General features: G+C 44.9%; 1 protein-coding gene across 6 annotated transcripts in view; it reads left to right on the top strand.

Annotated features, from left to right (window-relative positions):
• Positions 1 to 3,043: 3,043 nt before the first annotated feature.
• The window catches only part of PLEKHH1 (pleckstrin homology, MyTH4 and FERM domain containing H1), a 53,800-nt gene continuing 42,327 nt past the window's right edge, over positions 3,044 to 14,516 (top strand). For 3 of the 6 annotated variants that reach the window (XM_086709466.1, XM_086709468.1, XM_086709465.1), the window contains exons 1-2: positions 3,045 to 3,319; positions 10,967 to 11,125. In XM_086709466.1, the coding sequence (XP_086565592.1) occupies positions 11,000 to 11,125 (126 nt within the window). In that variant the 5' untranslated portion in view covers positions 3,045 to 3,319; positions 10,967 to 10,999. Of the gene's footprint in view, positions 3,320 to 10,966; positions 11,126 to 14,516 lie in introns of all 6 variants that reach the window. The other 3 variants (XM_086709467.1, XM_086709463.1, XM_086709464.1) reach the window with 2 other exon arrangements.

Here is a 14,516-nt window from a genome sequence, read left to right as displayed (position 1 = left end):
TAATAAGTTTCCTAAGTGTATTAATATTAGGAGGAGAACATCCTTGTTCTTGGGAAGGTACATGTTGAAATATTCAGGGGTAAAAGGTCATGATGTGCACAACTCTCAAATGGTTTAGGGGAAAAATTATATATTATAATATATGTAATATATATTAGAAATATGAAATATATAATATATATAATATATAACTTAAATAGCACCAATATATAATGTAATATATTATAATATATATTATATATGTGTAAAGACAGAAAGTAAACATGGCAAAAAGTATATGGATGTTTGATGCACTATTTTTTGCAACTTCTGTCAGTTTGAAATTTTCAAAATAAAAGCTGGGGGGAAAGTTTGAGGGAAGGATAGCTATCACTTATTGAACAATGATTGTATTCCAAAATGTATGTAACTCTATTATCTGATTTAATCCTCAAACCAACTCCAGAGAGAGAGATCATGCATATTAGAGAAAAGGAAACCGAGTCCCAGAGAGGCTAAGGAACTTGCTCAAGTTTACAGAGCTGGTATTGAAACAGAGCCCAAAGGAAAGAAGAGGTCACAGGGAGGAGTGTGGTTGGGAGACCAAAGGCTAACACTTTCTTGAACCTTCCTGTGTGCTAGCAGTGTTTTAAAATCATCCATGCATATGAACTCATTTAATCCTCCCTTTTTAAAAGCTTTGTAGTTCGTGATAAATCACTTGACTGGTGTGGTGGGAGGGAACAAAGGGGCACTCAAAACACACTGAAAGAAGTATAGGTTGGTGGTGCAGCCTCCTTTGAGGGTGATTTGGTTGCATCTAATGAAATTTAAAATTCATATTTGTGTGTAGAGCCAGCAATTCCACTTCTAAATATTAAACCATAAAGATAGTCATAAATGTGGACCAAGAAGTATGCACATAGATATTCACTGTAGCAAAGCATTTCCAAAGATTGGAAACATCCTAAATATCCATCATTAGGAACACTAGGGGACCCCTAAAAAATAAAGCATCTCTAAGTGTGCTGATGAGTCAACAAGAGTCAAGAAATGGTAATGTCAAGAGGGAAAAAAAGCAAGGGATGTTTCCTTAGTGTTGAAAGGGGATATGAATACATATATATGAACATATATATAGTTGACCCTTGAACAATGCCAGGATTAGGAGCACCAACCTCTATGCAGTAAAAAATCTGAATATAGGGTTGCCTATACTGGCTGGCTCAGTTGGTTGAGTGTCCGTCCGACTCTCGGTTTCAGCTCAGATCATGATCTCACAGTTCATGAGTTCAAGCCCCCCACAGGGCTCTGTGCTGACTCTGCAGAGCCTGCTTAGGATTCTGTCTCTCCCTCTCTCTCTGCCCCTCCCCTGCTCGCTCACACATATTCTCTTTCTCTTCCTCTCAAAATAAATGAATAAACTTAAAAAATTAAAAAGAAAATCTGAGTATAACTTTTGACTCCCCAAAAACTTAATTAGTAGCCCACTGTTGACTGGAAACCTTACCGATAACAAAAACAGTTGATTAACACATAGTTTGTACATTATATGTATTAAATACCATATTCTTCCAATAATACTTTTTTTTTTTTTTTTGGTATTTCTAGGCATGTGGCTCATCTGCAAGTTTTTTGAAATTGTTGCAAATTTCCAAAAAACATTTACAATATATTTATTGAATAAGATCCATGTATAAGTGGACCTGTGCAGTTCATATCAATGCTGTTCAAGGGTCAACTGTATATATATATATACAAACATATGAATGCATATGTATTTATGAATGCTTTATAGATAAAATATCTTGAAAGGAAATTCTGTGTTTGGGGAGGAGTGATCTGGGGGACAGGGCAGGGTGGGAGGTAGACATTTTTCATTGTTAGCCCTTTTATATTATTTGAAATCTAATGTTCATGAAGGTGAATGAAAGCATGAATGAACCAATGAATTATCCTTAACAAACTCCAGAAGACTTGCTTTTGAGCTTCCTTAGGCATCTTCCTGAGTGTTGAAGGGATAGCAGAGGCCAGTGTCCCACAGTCTGGGGTTGACCTATCTCAATCCCCAGGAGCTATGAATCCATTTGCAAGTTCAGCCCTGGAGTCCCATTGGCCCAGTTGAACTTTTGCCCTTGGCCTCCTAAACTACTACTACTGGGACCAGCTTTCTATAGTATCTGGGCTCTCAAAGTTGTGCAGGAGAATTGCCTGGGGAAGTTGTTAGCTGGGTAATCTGACAGCCTCACCTCCAGAGATTCAAATTCAAACTTGGGGTGGAGCCAGAGGATCCTTCGTCAAGGCCCGGAGTGAGTTTTCCAAGCCCCTTTGCAGAAGTGGGTCCTGGTGGTGATTGCCTCGGTTCAGGCCTGGACAGAGAGCCTGCAGGACTGGCCAAGAAAGCCGTTTGAAACGTGGCTCCTTTCCTCCTATATAGTCTCCGTATTCATCTTCTTTACCCCAAACCCGCCTAACCAAAAAAGTCGAGTGTGCCAATCCACTCTGAGTGTAGGACTGTACCGGTGCGCTAAGGGACTGCAAGCCCTTGTAGAACGAGGGTATGAAGACTGCTCTAGCTGCCCAGCAGGCAGCGTCCGGTTTGCCTTTCTGGCTCCTCGGCCTGCTCCTTTAACATAAATAATGCATAGACAAACGTACATAAGCAAGCAAAGTACACTCGGGGCCACGGTGGCTTTTTTTTTTTTCCCAAATTACAAATCATAACCTGGGTCTGGCAGTGGGACAGCCTGTTGGAAATAAGGACTTATGCTCTAAATATCCGGGCGTTACAGTTCTCACAGATTGCCAGCAAATGCTGGAACCTCCTTTGGGGGGTGAGGTCTGGTCTTGCGCCCCATCCTGCGAAGGTCCCAAGCTGGCCGGGCGCTGAGCAGCTCCCGGGGCTCCCAGCCGCCCTCCGCGGCTGGTGCGATCCCCGCGGAGAGCTCGGAGGGGGGCCGGGAGACCCCGCCGCCCCAGGGACGAGCCGGGCGGCGCGGAGAGGTGGGAGGCTGGAGCCTGCTGAGGTCATTTCCTGTGCCTCTCCGCGAGCCGCCCGAGGAGCCGCGCCGGCGCTCGGCCTTTAAGGAGCGGCCCGGGAGGAGGGGGCGCGGCGCGGCTCTGAATGGGGCGCCGCGAGGCCGGGCTTGGCTTTGTGCGGCCAGCCCGCGGGCACCCCGCCCGGCCCCCGCCCCGCCCACCGCGACCCCTGCTGCCGCGGAGCGGAGACCCGGCGGTCGCCGCGGACTCGGGCTAGAAGGACGCAAGGTCAGCGGTGGACGCGCGCGGAGGGCGCCCGTGTGCCGGGTGGGCGGCGGGAGCGTCCGCGAGCTGGCGGGAGGTGAGCGGCCGCGCGCGCCTCGCAGGCAGGGACGGGCTTGGCGGTGTGCGCTGGCGGGGAGGTGTTTGGCGGAGCGGAGAGGAAGGGCTCCCTCCTGCCGGAGGGCGATTCCAGAGCAGGTGCCTCCCCGCCTAGCGCTGAGGGCGCTGGCAGCCGTGGTCGGACTCGGGGGACTCGCACCAAGCGGCGAGGAGTCGCCTTTCCCGGGAGGAGCGGGAGTTTGGGACCGGCTCGAGCCGGTTGCCCCCGGGAAGGGCCCTCGGGCGCACTTGCAGGCGTCCCACTGCGTTGCCGAGCGCTCTCTTGCCCTCTCGCTTTCCGCCTCCCGCCCTCCTCCCCGCCTCGTCTCAGGTAATCTCCTCTGTGGTTTCTCGGTAGTTCTCTTAGGGATTCTGTTGGTCCGGCTAGACTCCTAGAGGCAGGTCAGCCAAGCAGAAAAGAAAACAAGTTGGGCACCGAGTGACAGCAGTAGCTTTGTGTCCTAGGAGCCGTAGTGACTTTATCACCAGGGACCAGGAAGCCTTAATGGGGGTAGCAGAGGCAGTGAAGACCCTCACCTGGAAGTAGAATCCGCCCCGTGTGGGTTTCCTCCCTGCCAGGACATCTCCGTAAGCTTTTACTGTGAGTCCTTCTCATAAACGCTTTTGGACAGAACCTTAGTTCCTGGCACAGTTTCCACTTGAAAGATCATTTTAATAACAATTTCAATGGAAAAGTCGTGGATTCTTTCCTCAGGCTTTTTGGACTGTCTTCTGTGTTCCAGACTCTACATGTGGTAACGTCACTTAACTAACATCAGTTCCCTAGTGTTTCTGCATACTGTTATCCCCATTTTATAAAGAAGGAAACAGTCTCAGAAAAATTGTGATCTGCCCAAGGTTATATAGCTAAAAAGTGGAAAAGGCAAAACTCAAACCCAAGCCTCCTAAATTCCTAAGGTGGGGTGTAATCCATTATCAGCTACCTTCCCTCTCATAGACTGCTTTGGAGGCCTGCTCAGAGCTGGGTTATGACAGGGTACCTACCCCCTGTGGTCTCAGACTCATTGAGACTAACAACTGAGTTGAGAAAATGTGGGGCCCCTTCTGCCCTCCTCAGAAGTCACCAGCTCCCCGGAAGAAACATGTACCTCCTACTCTGCTCCCCCATTGTGCACTCCTCTTTACTATTCCCTTCTCTCTGTGAGGCTGTGTTTCCATGTGGGGAACTCTGTGCCCCTTTTGGTTTGAAGAGTGTTGTATAGATGCTGTACATGCTGAGGTTAAGGTGCGAGGATTTTCTCAGTCCTGATCTGGGTGAGTTCACAGCAGGCTGGCTGCTGAGCCACCATCCGGCATTCTCTGGATAGCCCAGCTGAGTCTTCTCTGGATAGCCCAGTTGAGCCGTCTCTCCCTTCTGTCAAAAATGAATTCGAAACTGACCTCCTCCGTGGGAAAACAGGCACTTATTGCTGGCTGGAGTATGAATTAGAATAGTCTCTGAAAAGGCAATCTGGACAATTTGGCCATTTAAAAACGTGTTCTCACTTAACGCTACAATTCCATTTCTGGGATTTTATCCTTCAGATATACTCTTATGTATATGAAATGACATATATTTGTTGCAGCATTGTTTATTTTAGCAAAAGTTTTCAAACAACCCAAATGTGTGTTAGTAAGGGACTCTTGGGGCACCTGGGTGGCTCAGTCAGTTAAGCGTCTAACTCTTGATTTCGGCTCAGGTTATGATCTCACAGTTCATGAGATCGAACCCCACACTCATGGTGTGGAGCCTGTTGGGATTCTCTCTCTCCCTCTCTCTCTCTGCCCTTCCCCTGCTCTCGTGCATGTTCTCTCTCTCAAAATAAGTAAATAATTTTTTAAAGTTATAAAAAGCTTTATAAAAAAAAATAAGGGACTCTTAAGTCATGTAATAGCTACACAGTAGAAAACAATAAAGCTGTTAAAGAGAATGGAGGGAAGACGGAGCGGGTATATATGTTGATACAGGAAGATCTCTAAGTTATAGGTTAAGGACAGCGTGTAGAGTGTGCTACCATTTGTGTTTGTGTATGTGTATGCAACATGTATAAGAATGCTTGTGTCTACACTGGATATTTCTGGAAGACACAAAACCCCATAACACTGTGGCTGAGGGACAAGGTGGGAAGAAGCCTTACTTTGTACCATATACACTTTTGTTCAGTACTCAAAAATAAAGAGATAAAGGGGCACCTGGGTGGCTTAGTCAGTTAAGCACCCAACTCTTGATTTTGGCTCAAGTCGTGATCTCATGGTCATGGGATTGAGCCCTGACTCAGGCTCCGTGCTGAGTGTGGAGCCTGTTTGAGATTCATTCTCTCTCTCTCTCTCTTTGTCTCACTCTCACTGTTCCTCCCTCACCCCCACTCATGCTCTATCTCTCTCAAGATCAATACATAAACTTAAAAAAAAAAGTGGTAAAATAATCTTTAAAAATCCCCTCACCTCTCTGAGGTAGATCTGGTAGTGAGCACATGTATGAGCCACATCTCCTAGTACACCGAGGCACTGTTGGTTTGCCTTTTCTTTGTTGATAGTAGCTATCAATATGGAGTGCTGTGTGCCAGGCTTTCGAGATATCTCCTTTAATTCTCAAAAAAATATGACCTAGTGTGCCTATGAAATTGCCATTTTTTGAAGGTCAAAAAATGGTTAAAAGTTGATAATTCCATGATTCAACCTAATATTATTTCCCTCCTTTTCAAATATTACTGCTCTCAATTTCAAAATGGAGCTGAGGCTCAGAGAGTTAGGCAAATGGTTTAAGGTCACATGATTAATTAGTGCCTGAGCCAGTACTCAAACCCAGGCTTGTTTGGCACCAGGAGAGGGGATCGGAAGTACTACACTCTGCTGTTTCCCTTTACTGGTTTTGTTCTCAAAGGATGCTATTCGTGATTGTCCTAGTCCTTTCTGGTATTTAGATCCCCGAAGGCTGGAACATGCTCACCTTTTCCTGTCTCTTCCAACATTGTGAAATGTGCTGCCTCAGCACCCAAGAGTAAAACACAAATTGTTGGCTTGATCAGATGACATGGTGCGGTCAGAGGGAGCTATGCCCCTGTATGCACTCACCCTCCCCCAGCTCCGTCCCCAGAAAAGGGGCACAAAGCTCTTCCTTTCCCATAGTTGGGCAGGTAGTCAGTCTAGTCTAGCACTTGTAGAAGATGATGGTAGCCTACCACTAGCAAGTGGAAATCACAAAAGGTGCTCACATTCAGAGTGAACCATAGTGAGGTGACACAGGAGAGCCCAGTGGAAATTGTACCCAGAACAGAGTTCCTGTTACCTTCTGAAGCCTCCTGCAGTGGCCTCTGCCCTCTTTCCTTTAGGTTCTTGTATTGACTGGTCCTCTTTGTAGGGAAGTTCCAGGATATTCAGACTGTAGACCTGAGCCCTACAAGCCATGGGATCTTTAATTCATCTTTATGTCCCCAACCTTGCACGTAGAAATCACTTCACAAAAGTTGGTTGAATTAAATTTAATCTCAGCATTTTGTCAATTTCTGGTCAAATCCCTAAACCTTCCAGAGCCATCCCAGGTCAAGTCTGTGTTTTCTCTGATACAGGCTCAAAGTCTGAGGTCACCTAAGGACTCCCTGTGCCCCCTTTTCATCACCCATCCTGCACGCGGCCCCTGCCTCTGAGGCATGCTGCTCCAGCCTTGTGGCTGTGTCAGCCCAGGATGCTGGAGGACTTAGGGAGTTCCAAAGCAGGAGTCAAGGCTGTGTGGTCACTTGCTGGGCAGTGTAGCCTGCTGGGCACTAATAGGAATCAAGAGAAGTGGATTTCACAAGAGTGGCCGTGAGTCAACCATTGTAGTTCGGGGGAGGGTGCATGGGGATTTATTGTACTGTTCTCCCTACTTCTTGTGTATAGTTGAAGCTTTCCAGACTAAAAAACAAAGAGAACAGTTGAGCTGGGTTTTGTCCCTTCTCTCATTTCCCCACCTATTTTGCCATTAATGTTCTATCTGTGTTAGGCTAGCCGGGTAGCATGAGACTCCACCACCACTACTGAAGCATCTTCACGGAAAGAGGATGTTCTGTATGCTGGGAGATCATTCTTGGCCCAGCTTTGACACTGCTTAGCTCTATGTCTCAAGGCACGGATGCACTGCGTTTTCTCATCTATCTGTTCATTGTGAATAGTATCACTTGTCCTACATCTCAGGGATATTGAGAGGATAAGGAGAGAAATAACTCCTATACAGTGCTTTGGAAAGTTAAAAACTGTTCTTTAAGTTAATTTCTGCTCATCTTTGCAAGTCTTTATGGGAGGTACATGTACAAGGTGACCAAGCAGGTGAAGTTCACTGTACTGGTATTTTGCTTTTATGTTTTGCCTCATGTTTTCTAGCTGCCGCGGCAACCACCTGCTTCTGTCGGAAGAGCCTCTGGGCCACGCGCTTGGCAGCAGGCACCTTGCTCCAGTTCCCTTTCGAAACCCCGTAGCTCTCCTCACATGCTAAGACAAGCCCAGCGCAACTCTTTCCGCGCCACCCCCACCCCCCCACCCCGCCCCTGACATTAGCGTGCCCAGGGCAGGGAGAGGTTTAAGCAGAGCACTTGATCTATTCGAAAGTGTGATGTCATAAGATGCTTGATTGGGAAAGCACTCCCTGCAGTCTAGAGATAATTTCAGATATCAGGACCAGGCAGAGGCCAATGATATGTTTTATTTCCAAGCTCCTGGAGATTTTGATGATTGGTTTTCCACTGTCCTCTTGGAATCTGAGCTGTAGTTTGACAGTCAATAAGAGGGTGCCACAAAAGAATTAAGTTTCTCCTCTCCCTAGGTTTTACTTGTGTGTTTTTACTGCTAATGCTTAGCCCCAAGCTAGGTTGCAAGACACTCAGGTCCTATGTTCAGATCTACCACTTTTTTTATTTATACGAGGAAAAGCCACCCCCCCCCCCACCCCCTTAAAGGACAAAGCAAATCAAACATGAAGCCTCTGGCCTTCTCTGGAGGCCCCACAAGGTTGTTTTGTCTTTTCAGCTGTGATCTTAGCTCAGAGAAGGTCATGTTTTGTTTTTGCCTTTTGTCTTCCTCCCCGTTCCAGTCGGTCCCAGTCTTTTGAGGTGGGGATTGCTGGGAGGTCACAATGTTGGGATTGTTTGGGATGACAGTTCCGGGAGAGCAGGGCTGAGGTCATGCGTTCAGTGTTCTGAGCAGCCCAGAACCGAAAGATGCAGACACTAGACTCATCAGTGTTTAATTGTTGGGCCTTTCTCTGCAGGTCTACTGACGCTGTTTTTTAAATGAAAAGTCTGGATATAGGATAAATGTCTGTGCTTATGAAGGTTATGGTGTCAGGTTATGGTTTGAGACCAGGATGCCCTGGAAACTCTTGAATACAGGTTCACCCTAATATCCTACCAAGGATCCTGCCAAGGATCCTAAAAGGTCCTGTAAAATATTTCTCTCATTCTTAACAATCCAGCTCACTCTTTGTGAGATCAGAATTCTTTCAAGTTTCTGGATGTGTAAACAGCAGAGTTGCTAAGAGCAGGAACTTTGGGACGAGAACTCCAGCCCCACTACTTACTAGCTCTAGAACTCTTTGTATAATTTATTTAGCCTCTCAGTTCCTCAGTGTCCTCATGTGAGAGTGTAGACAGTAGTGCCCACACCTTGTCTTATGTGTTGTCATGAGGATTAAAGAGGCCACACTTGCCTGGCATACACTGAGAACCCAGTAAATGATAGCTATTTGTGGTATGAGAAAGATCCATGTAAAAGTCAAATGTGAGGTGGGAAGCAGTATTGGTGGTTAACACATTAAAGACAGACTCACTGGTCACCAAGACGGTATTTGGCAACAGGGCAGGAGGTGACTGGGTTTTCTGAGGCATGTGGCTCCTAAAGAAAGGAAAAGGGGGGCGCCTGGGTGGCTTGGTCGGTTGAGCGTCCGACTTCGGCTCAGGTCATGATCTCACGGTCTGTGGGTTCGAGCCCCGCGTCGGGCTCTGTGCTGACAGCTCAGATCCTGGAGCCTGTTTCGGATTCTGTGTCTCCCTCTCTCTCTGCCCCTCCCCTGTTCATGCTCTGTCTCTCTCTGTCTCAAAAATAAATAAACGTTAAAAAAAAATTTTTTTTAAAAAGAAAGGAAAACGGATTTAAAAAAATAAAGTTTTGTTACAGAAAATTCTAGGCATATATTCAAGTAAAAAGGCCAGTATAAAGAACTCCCATGTACCTATTACCCAGCTTCAAAACTTGGAAATATTTTGATAAATCTGATTTCATGTATTTCCTTCCTAGACCACTGCTAACCCCCAGACATTATATAATTTCACCTGTAAGTCTTATGTATCTCTGACAGATCACATTTTAAAAATATTATCAACCTAAAAAAATAAGTCATTCCTTAAAAATCATCTAATACTGGAGTAATCATGTGTCATGGTTTGGGACAGACCAAATTTATGCTGGTGGCCAAGTGTAATTATTAGTAGCAGGGAGGATTTTAAAAGTTCTGATGGCAGGTATGTTTTCCAGCCCATCTCTCCCCTGTGTTCACTCTGCTTGTGTCTTCTCTCGTGCATACTCATACATGCTGCTTCATTTTCTCATCCCCAACCAGTTGTCTTCTCTAAAATTTATCCAAGAGACATCTGGATAAATTCCCCTGACTGGCGATATTATAGGTGTCTGAATTTGTATCATTGTTTCCCAAGGACTTGTGGCATTCTCCAGAGGTTACAGCAAAATGTCTACCAATTTTTTTTTGGTTTATATTTTAGAACTTAGAGTGAGAATCTGTTTTAGAGGAGGATGATTCAATGACAACTGACAGAATCCCAACTAAATAGGAAATTGTCAAGGACATGCAAAGCTTTGGATTTTCATTCCTTTTTTTCTCATCAAAAATCTCTGAGTGGGGGTGCCTGGCTGGTTCAGTCGGTGAAGCATGCAACTCTTGATCTATGGGTTGTGAGTTCAAGCCCCACACTGGGTGTGGAACCTACTTGAAAGAAAGAATGAATAGATGGATCCAAGGAAGGAAGGAATGCAGAATTACGATTTGTTAAAAGTAAATAAATACATAAATAAATAACATTATATAGATGTAGTAGAATCAGTAATAAACTGGAAATCAGCGTTCTGCCTCCAGTTAGCTATATGATCTCAAATGAATGTCACTCACTTTAATCCTTCCCTAAACATCGTCCCCTCTTTATCCCTCTCCCATAGTCTACCCCATTTCCCTGTTCCCATTTATCTGCATATTGATTAGCAATTGTGACTACATTCTCTCTTAGATTTTCCTGAGTTCCCTGGAAAACTCAAAGATAAGGGGGCCTCTTTTATTTACCTTTGCATCTCCAGTGCCTAGAAGGGTGTCTGGCATGTAAATGTCTATTGAATGGATACATATTTGTTAAATGGATAATTGAATGAAACACAGATGAGGCCCAATTCTCCTTACAGTTTCTCACATTTCATGATTTCTTGAGTTTGCCCAGCTAACTTACTTTGGAACAGGACACATTGAGCTAAGAAAGGTGACAATGGGACACAGGGAGAGCAATGACTAACTCACAGCCCGTAGCCCTGTATTCTCTACCCTCCTCCTCACACACTTCTTGATCTTCTCCTCTTGCTGTGTGCTGGTTCTCAGGGCTCCCTGGAGTAGCCAGAAGTGGATTCCATCATGGCAGAACTCAAGGTGGAGACCCGAGCCAGCGTAGACTGGCAGAAGCGCTGCCTGGCCTTGGAAACCCAGCTCTTCCGGTTCCGCCTGCAGGCCAGCAAGATCAGGGAGCTGCTGGCTGACAAGGTGAGTCCTGGAGACCTAACCTCATCTCAGAGGTCTGTGTCCGCTAGGGCAGGAGTTAGGGAGAGTTAGAGAAGGTAAACTTTGTTTTTTCTAGGTATTAATTAATTTTGTTTTAATTTTTAAAAATATTTTTATTTATTTTTGAGAGAGAGAGAGAGAGAGCGCACAAACAGGGGAGGGGCAGAGAGACACGGAGACACAGGATCCAAAGCAGGCTCCAGGCTCTGAGCTGTCAGCACAAAGCCTGACACCGGGCTCGAACTCATGAACTGTGAGATCATGACCTGAGCCGAAGTCAGATGCTTAACCTACTGAGCCACCCAGGTGCCCCTTAATTAATTAATTTTTAATTGAAGTATATTTGACATATAACATTATATAATTTAAGGTACACCACATGTTAATCTGATACATTTATATTTTGCAATGTGGCTGTCTTTGTAGTGGTAATTAGCACTTTTATCACATTATGTAATTGCCATTTCTTTTTAGGGGTTAGAATAATGAAGTTCCAGTTTCCTAGCAAGTTTGATGATTATAATACAGTACTCTTGTCTGTATTCACTATACTGTGCATTAGATCCCTAGGGCCTATTTACTACTCATTGCAAGAAGGTGAACTTTTAATAAGATGTCCTCCACACATGCAGAATGAAATCTAAGATAGTTATTTCTTTTTTAAGCCCAAATCAAAGCAATTTACTAAGCTATCATCATGCATTCTCTCCTGCTCCAGAGAAATGATAGACATCTTGGTCCTCCATTACCTCTTGAGTCGTCAACTGGCTGTAGTGGAAGTTCTGTTATTCCCTTAATATTTCTTTGTCAGTGTGGGGAAGAAGGGACGATGTTTTACTGTTCACCCTGTATTAAGCAGACGAGCTATGAAAGGCAGCCTGATTTTCTAGTGACAAGGACACAGATTTTGGAGCCAGACCCACCTGGCTCTGCCACTTACTAGCTATGCTGTGTGACCCTGAGCAAGTCCCTTCACCTCTAAGGCAGGGACACAAATGTCTGCCTTTCACAGTTATTTTGAGAATTGTATCAGGTCACACATATAAAGGTTCTGGCATGGGATAGGTCCTAAATGGGAATGATTATTATCTTTACAGGTGTGGATGGGCTGGTCTGGGAAACTGACCACCATTTGTAATGTTTCTGTGGGAAGAGACAGTCTAAACACCTGACTTTCAGAGGCATTTTGGAGCATAACCTGTCTGGAGAGTAGAGTCCTGTACTAAAAAAAAAAAAATATCTATCTATCTATCTATCTATCTATCTATCTATCTATCTATCTTAGTTGAATAAACTCTTTTCTTTCTAGTTTTGCTTACATTATCCATCTCCTGAGCCAACCCTTCCTTCATAGTACAAAAGTAAAAATCAGTCCACCTCTCTCCAAGTAATGTCGAGGTCTTTATTAGTAAAGCCTGGGTAAAAGGCCTGTTTTATGATAGCCCCACAACCTGGAGTCCAGGAAGACAAGTTATTGGCATTTCCCCTGCATTTCCACTGCTGAGGGTAATGGCCCTCGACTTCCCTGGTCTAGAACTTGTGAACTTTGGGTCTGTTGGCATTGCTGTCTACTAGTTCAGGCTTTGCGAAACAGAGACCAGCAGGGTTCCTATGGATATGGTTCAGATACTGCTAAGAGAAAGGGTAGAATTCAGCCATCTCAGGTAAAGGGAAATGGGCTTTAGATAGTAGTTCTCAAAGGGTGGTCGTGGGACTATCCAGGCCAGAAATCTGGAGCACTTACTAAGCGTGTGCATTCCTGGGCCCCACTCCAGTCCTCCTGATCCAGGTATCCTGGGGATGCTGCTCATAATCTGCATGTTTTTTTTTTTAATTTTTTTTTCCAACGTTTTTATTTATTTTTGGGACAGAGAGAGACAGAGCATGAACGGGGGAGGGGCAGAGAGAGAGGGAGACACAGAATCGGAAACAGGCTCCAGGCTCTGAGCCATCAGCCCAGAGCCTGACGCGGGGCTCGAACTCACGGACCACGAGATCGTGACCTGGCTGAAGTCGGACGCTTAACCGACTGCGCCACCCAGGCGCCCCATAATCTGCATGTTTAACAAGCTCCCAGAAATTAGTTTTGTACACTGTACAGTCTGAGAACATTGCCTTAGGATATGAGACTGGGGAGGGGTAGGAGGGAAGGAAAAGATAAGTAAGGATCCTCCAGCTGGTCTAAAACACATCTCAGAGGGAAGAGACTTCTGTTTCTAGTGATAGGGACCACAAAATAACCTTTAAGAAAGACTGCTATGAAACACCTAGAAATACTGGATTAAATATTTAAAATATTTTTCTCAGTGCAGAGCCATGCACTGAGAAGAGTAGGAGGAATCCTCAGCCGGCCAAATGAAGAAGTAGAACCCAAGTGGTATTCAACTCTGACAGCTGAGTGGGACGGGCTGTGTGGCTGGCCTCCCTGTAGTAATGAAAGGTTTGAGGTTTGAGTTTTAGCATCTGTGGAGACAGAGATGAGGTCTGGTCAGTTGGAAGCTGGAGCTGAAACTGAAACTTTCATGTAAAGTCAGTACTGTCGGGGCACCTGGGTGGCTCAGTTGGTTAAGCATCTGACTCTTGACTTCAGCTTAGTCATGATCTCATGGTTCGTGGGATCAGCTGTGAGTCAGGCTCTGTGCTGATAGCACGGAGCCTGCTTGGGATTCTCTCTCTCTCTCTCTCTCTCTCTCTCTCTCTCTCTCTCAGCCCCTCCCAAGCTGACATTCTCGCTCTGTCTCTCTCTCTCAAAATAAATAAGTAAACTTAAAAAAAAATAAAGTCAGGACTGTCAAAGTAATATAAAAAGATAAGGAAAAGAAAATCATCTACCAAGACAGGGAGATGACAGAACAGTTTCTCAGACTAAGCCAAGGCTCTGGGCACAAAAAACAAAAAGCAAAAGGAAAGTACGCCCTGAGAACCTGATGATGGTATTGGTTTAATATTAGAATTTGTATTATTTGTGTGGATTAGGAACCTTAAGTTCTGGGCCAGTGATACCCCTAGGACCCTAGATACAGACACAGAACCTCTCTGGAGAAACAAAACCTCAACCCAGATTATACAGGATCCTCACAGGCAAAAAAGCCATGATAAAGATGAATATATGATCCAAAATGACTAAATACTTGAGAGAATAATTTTTACTGAGTTAGAGTCCCCATACACAACAAACAAGTAGACTAGGTCCCTCAAGAACTTCAAATAAGGAACTGTTGGCAAGTTCCTTCAATATTATTGAATATAATTGAATTCCTTCAAATTATTGAAGATGTAATGAAGTGATTGAACACACAAGGCAAGAATAAGACGCTATTCAAAAAGATTAGGTAGACTTGAAAAAGAACGAAATAGAACTGCTAGAAGCAAA

Source organism: Puma concolor, chromosome B3, assembly GCF_028749965.1.
Source record: "Puma concolor isolate L17-30 chromosome B3, mPumCon1.1.hap2, whole genome shotgun sequence".
Lineage (NCBI taxonomy): Eukaryota > Metazoa > Chordata > Mammalia > Carnivora > Felidae > Puma > Puma concolor.
The sequence above is the reverse complement of the archived record's forward strand: the minus strand, read 5'-3'. Positions and strand labels throughout refer to the sequence as shown.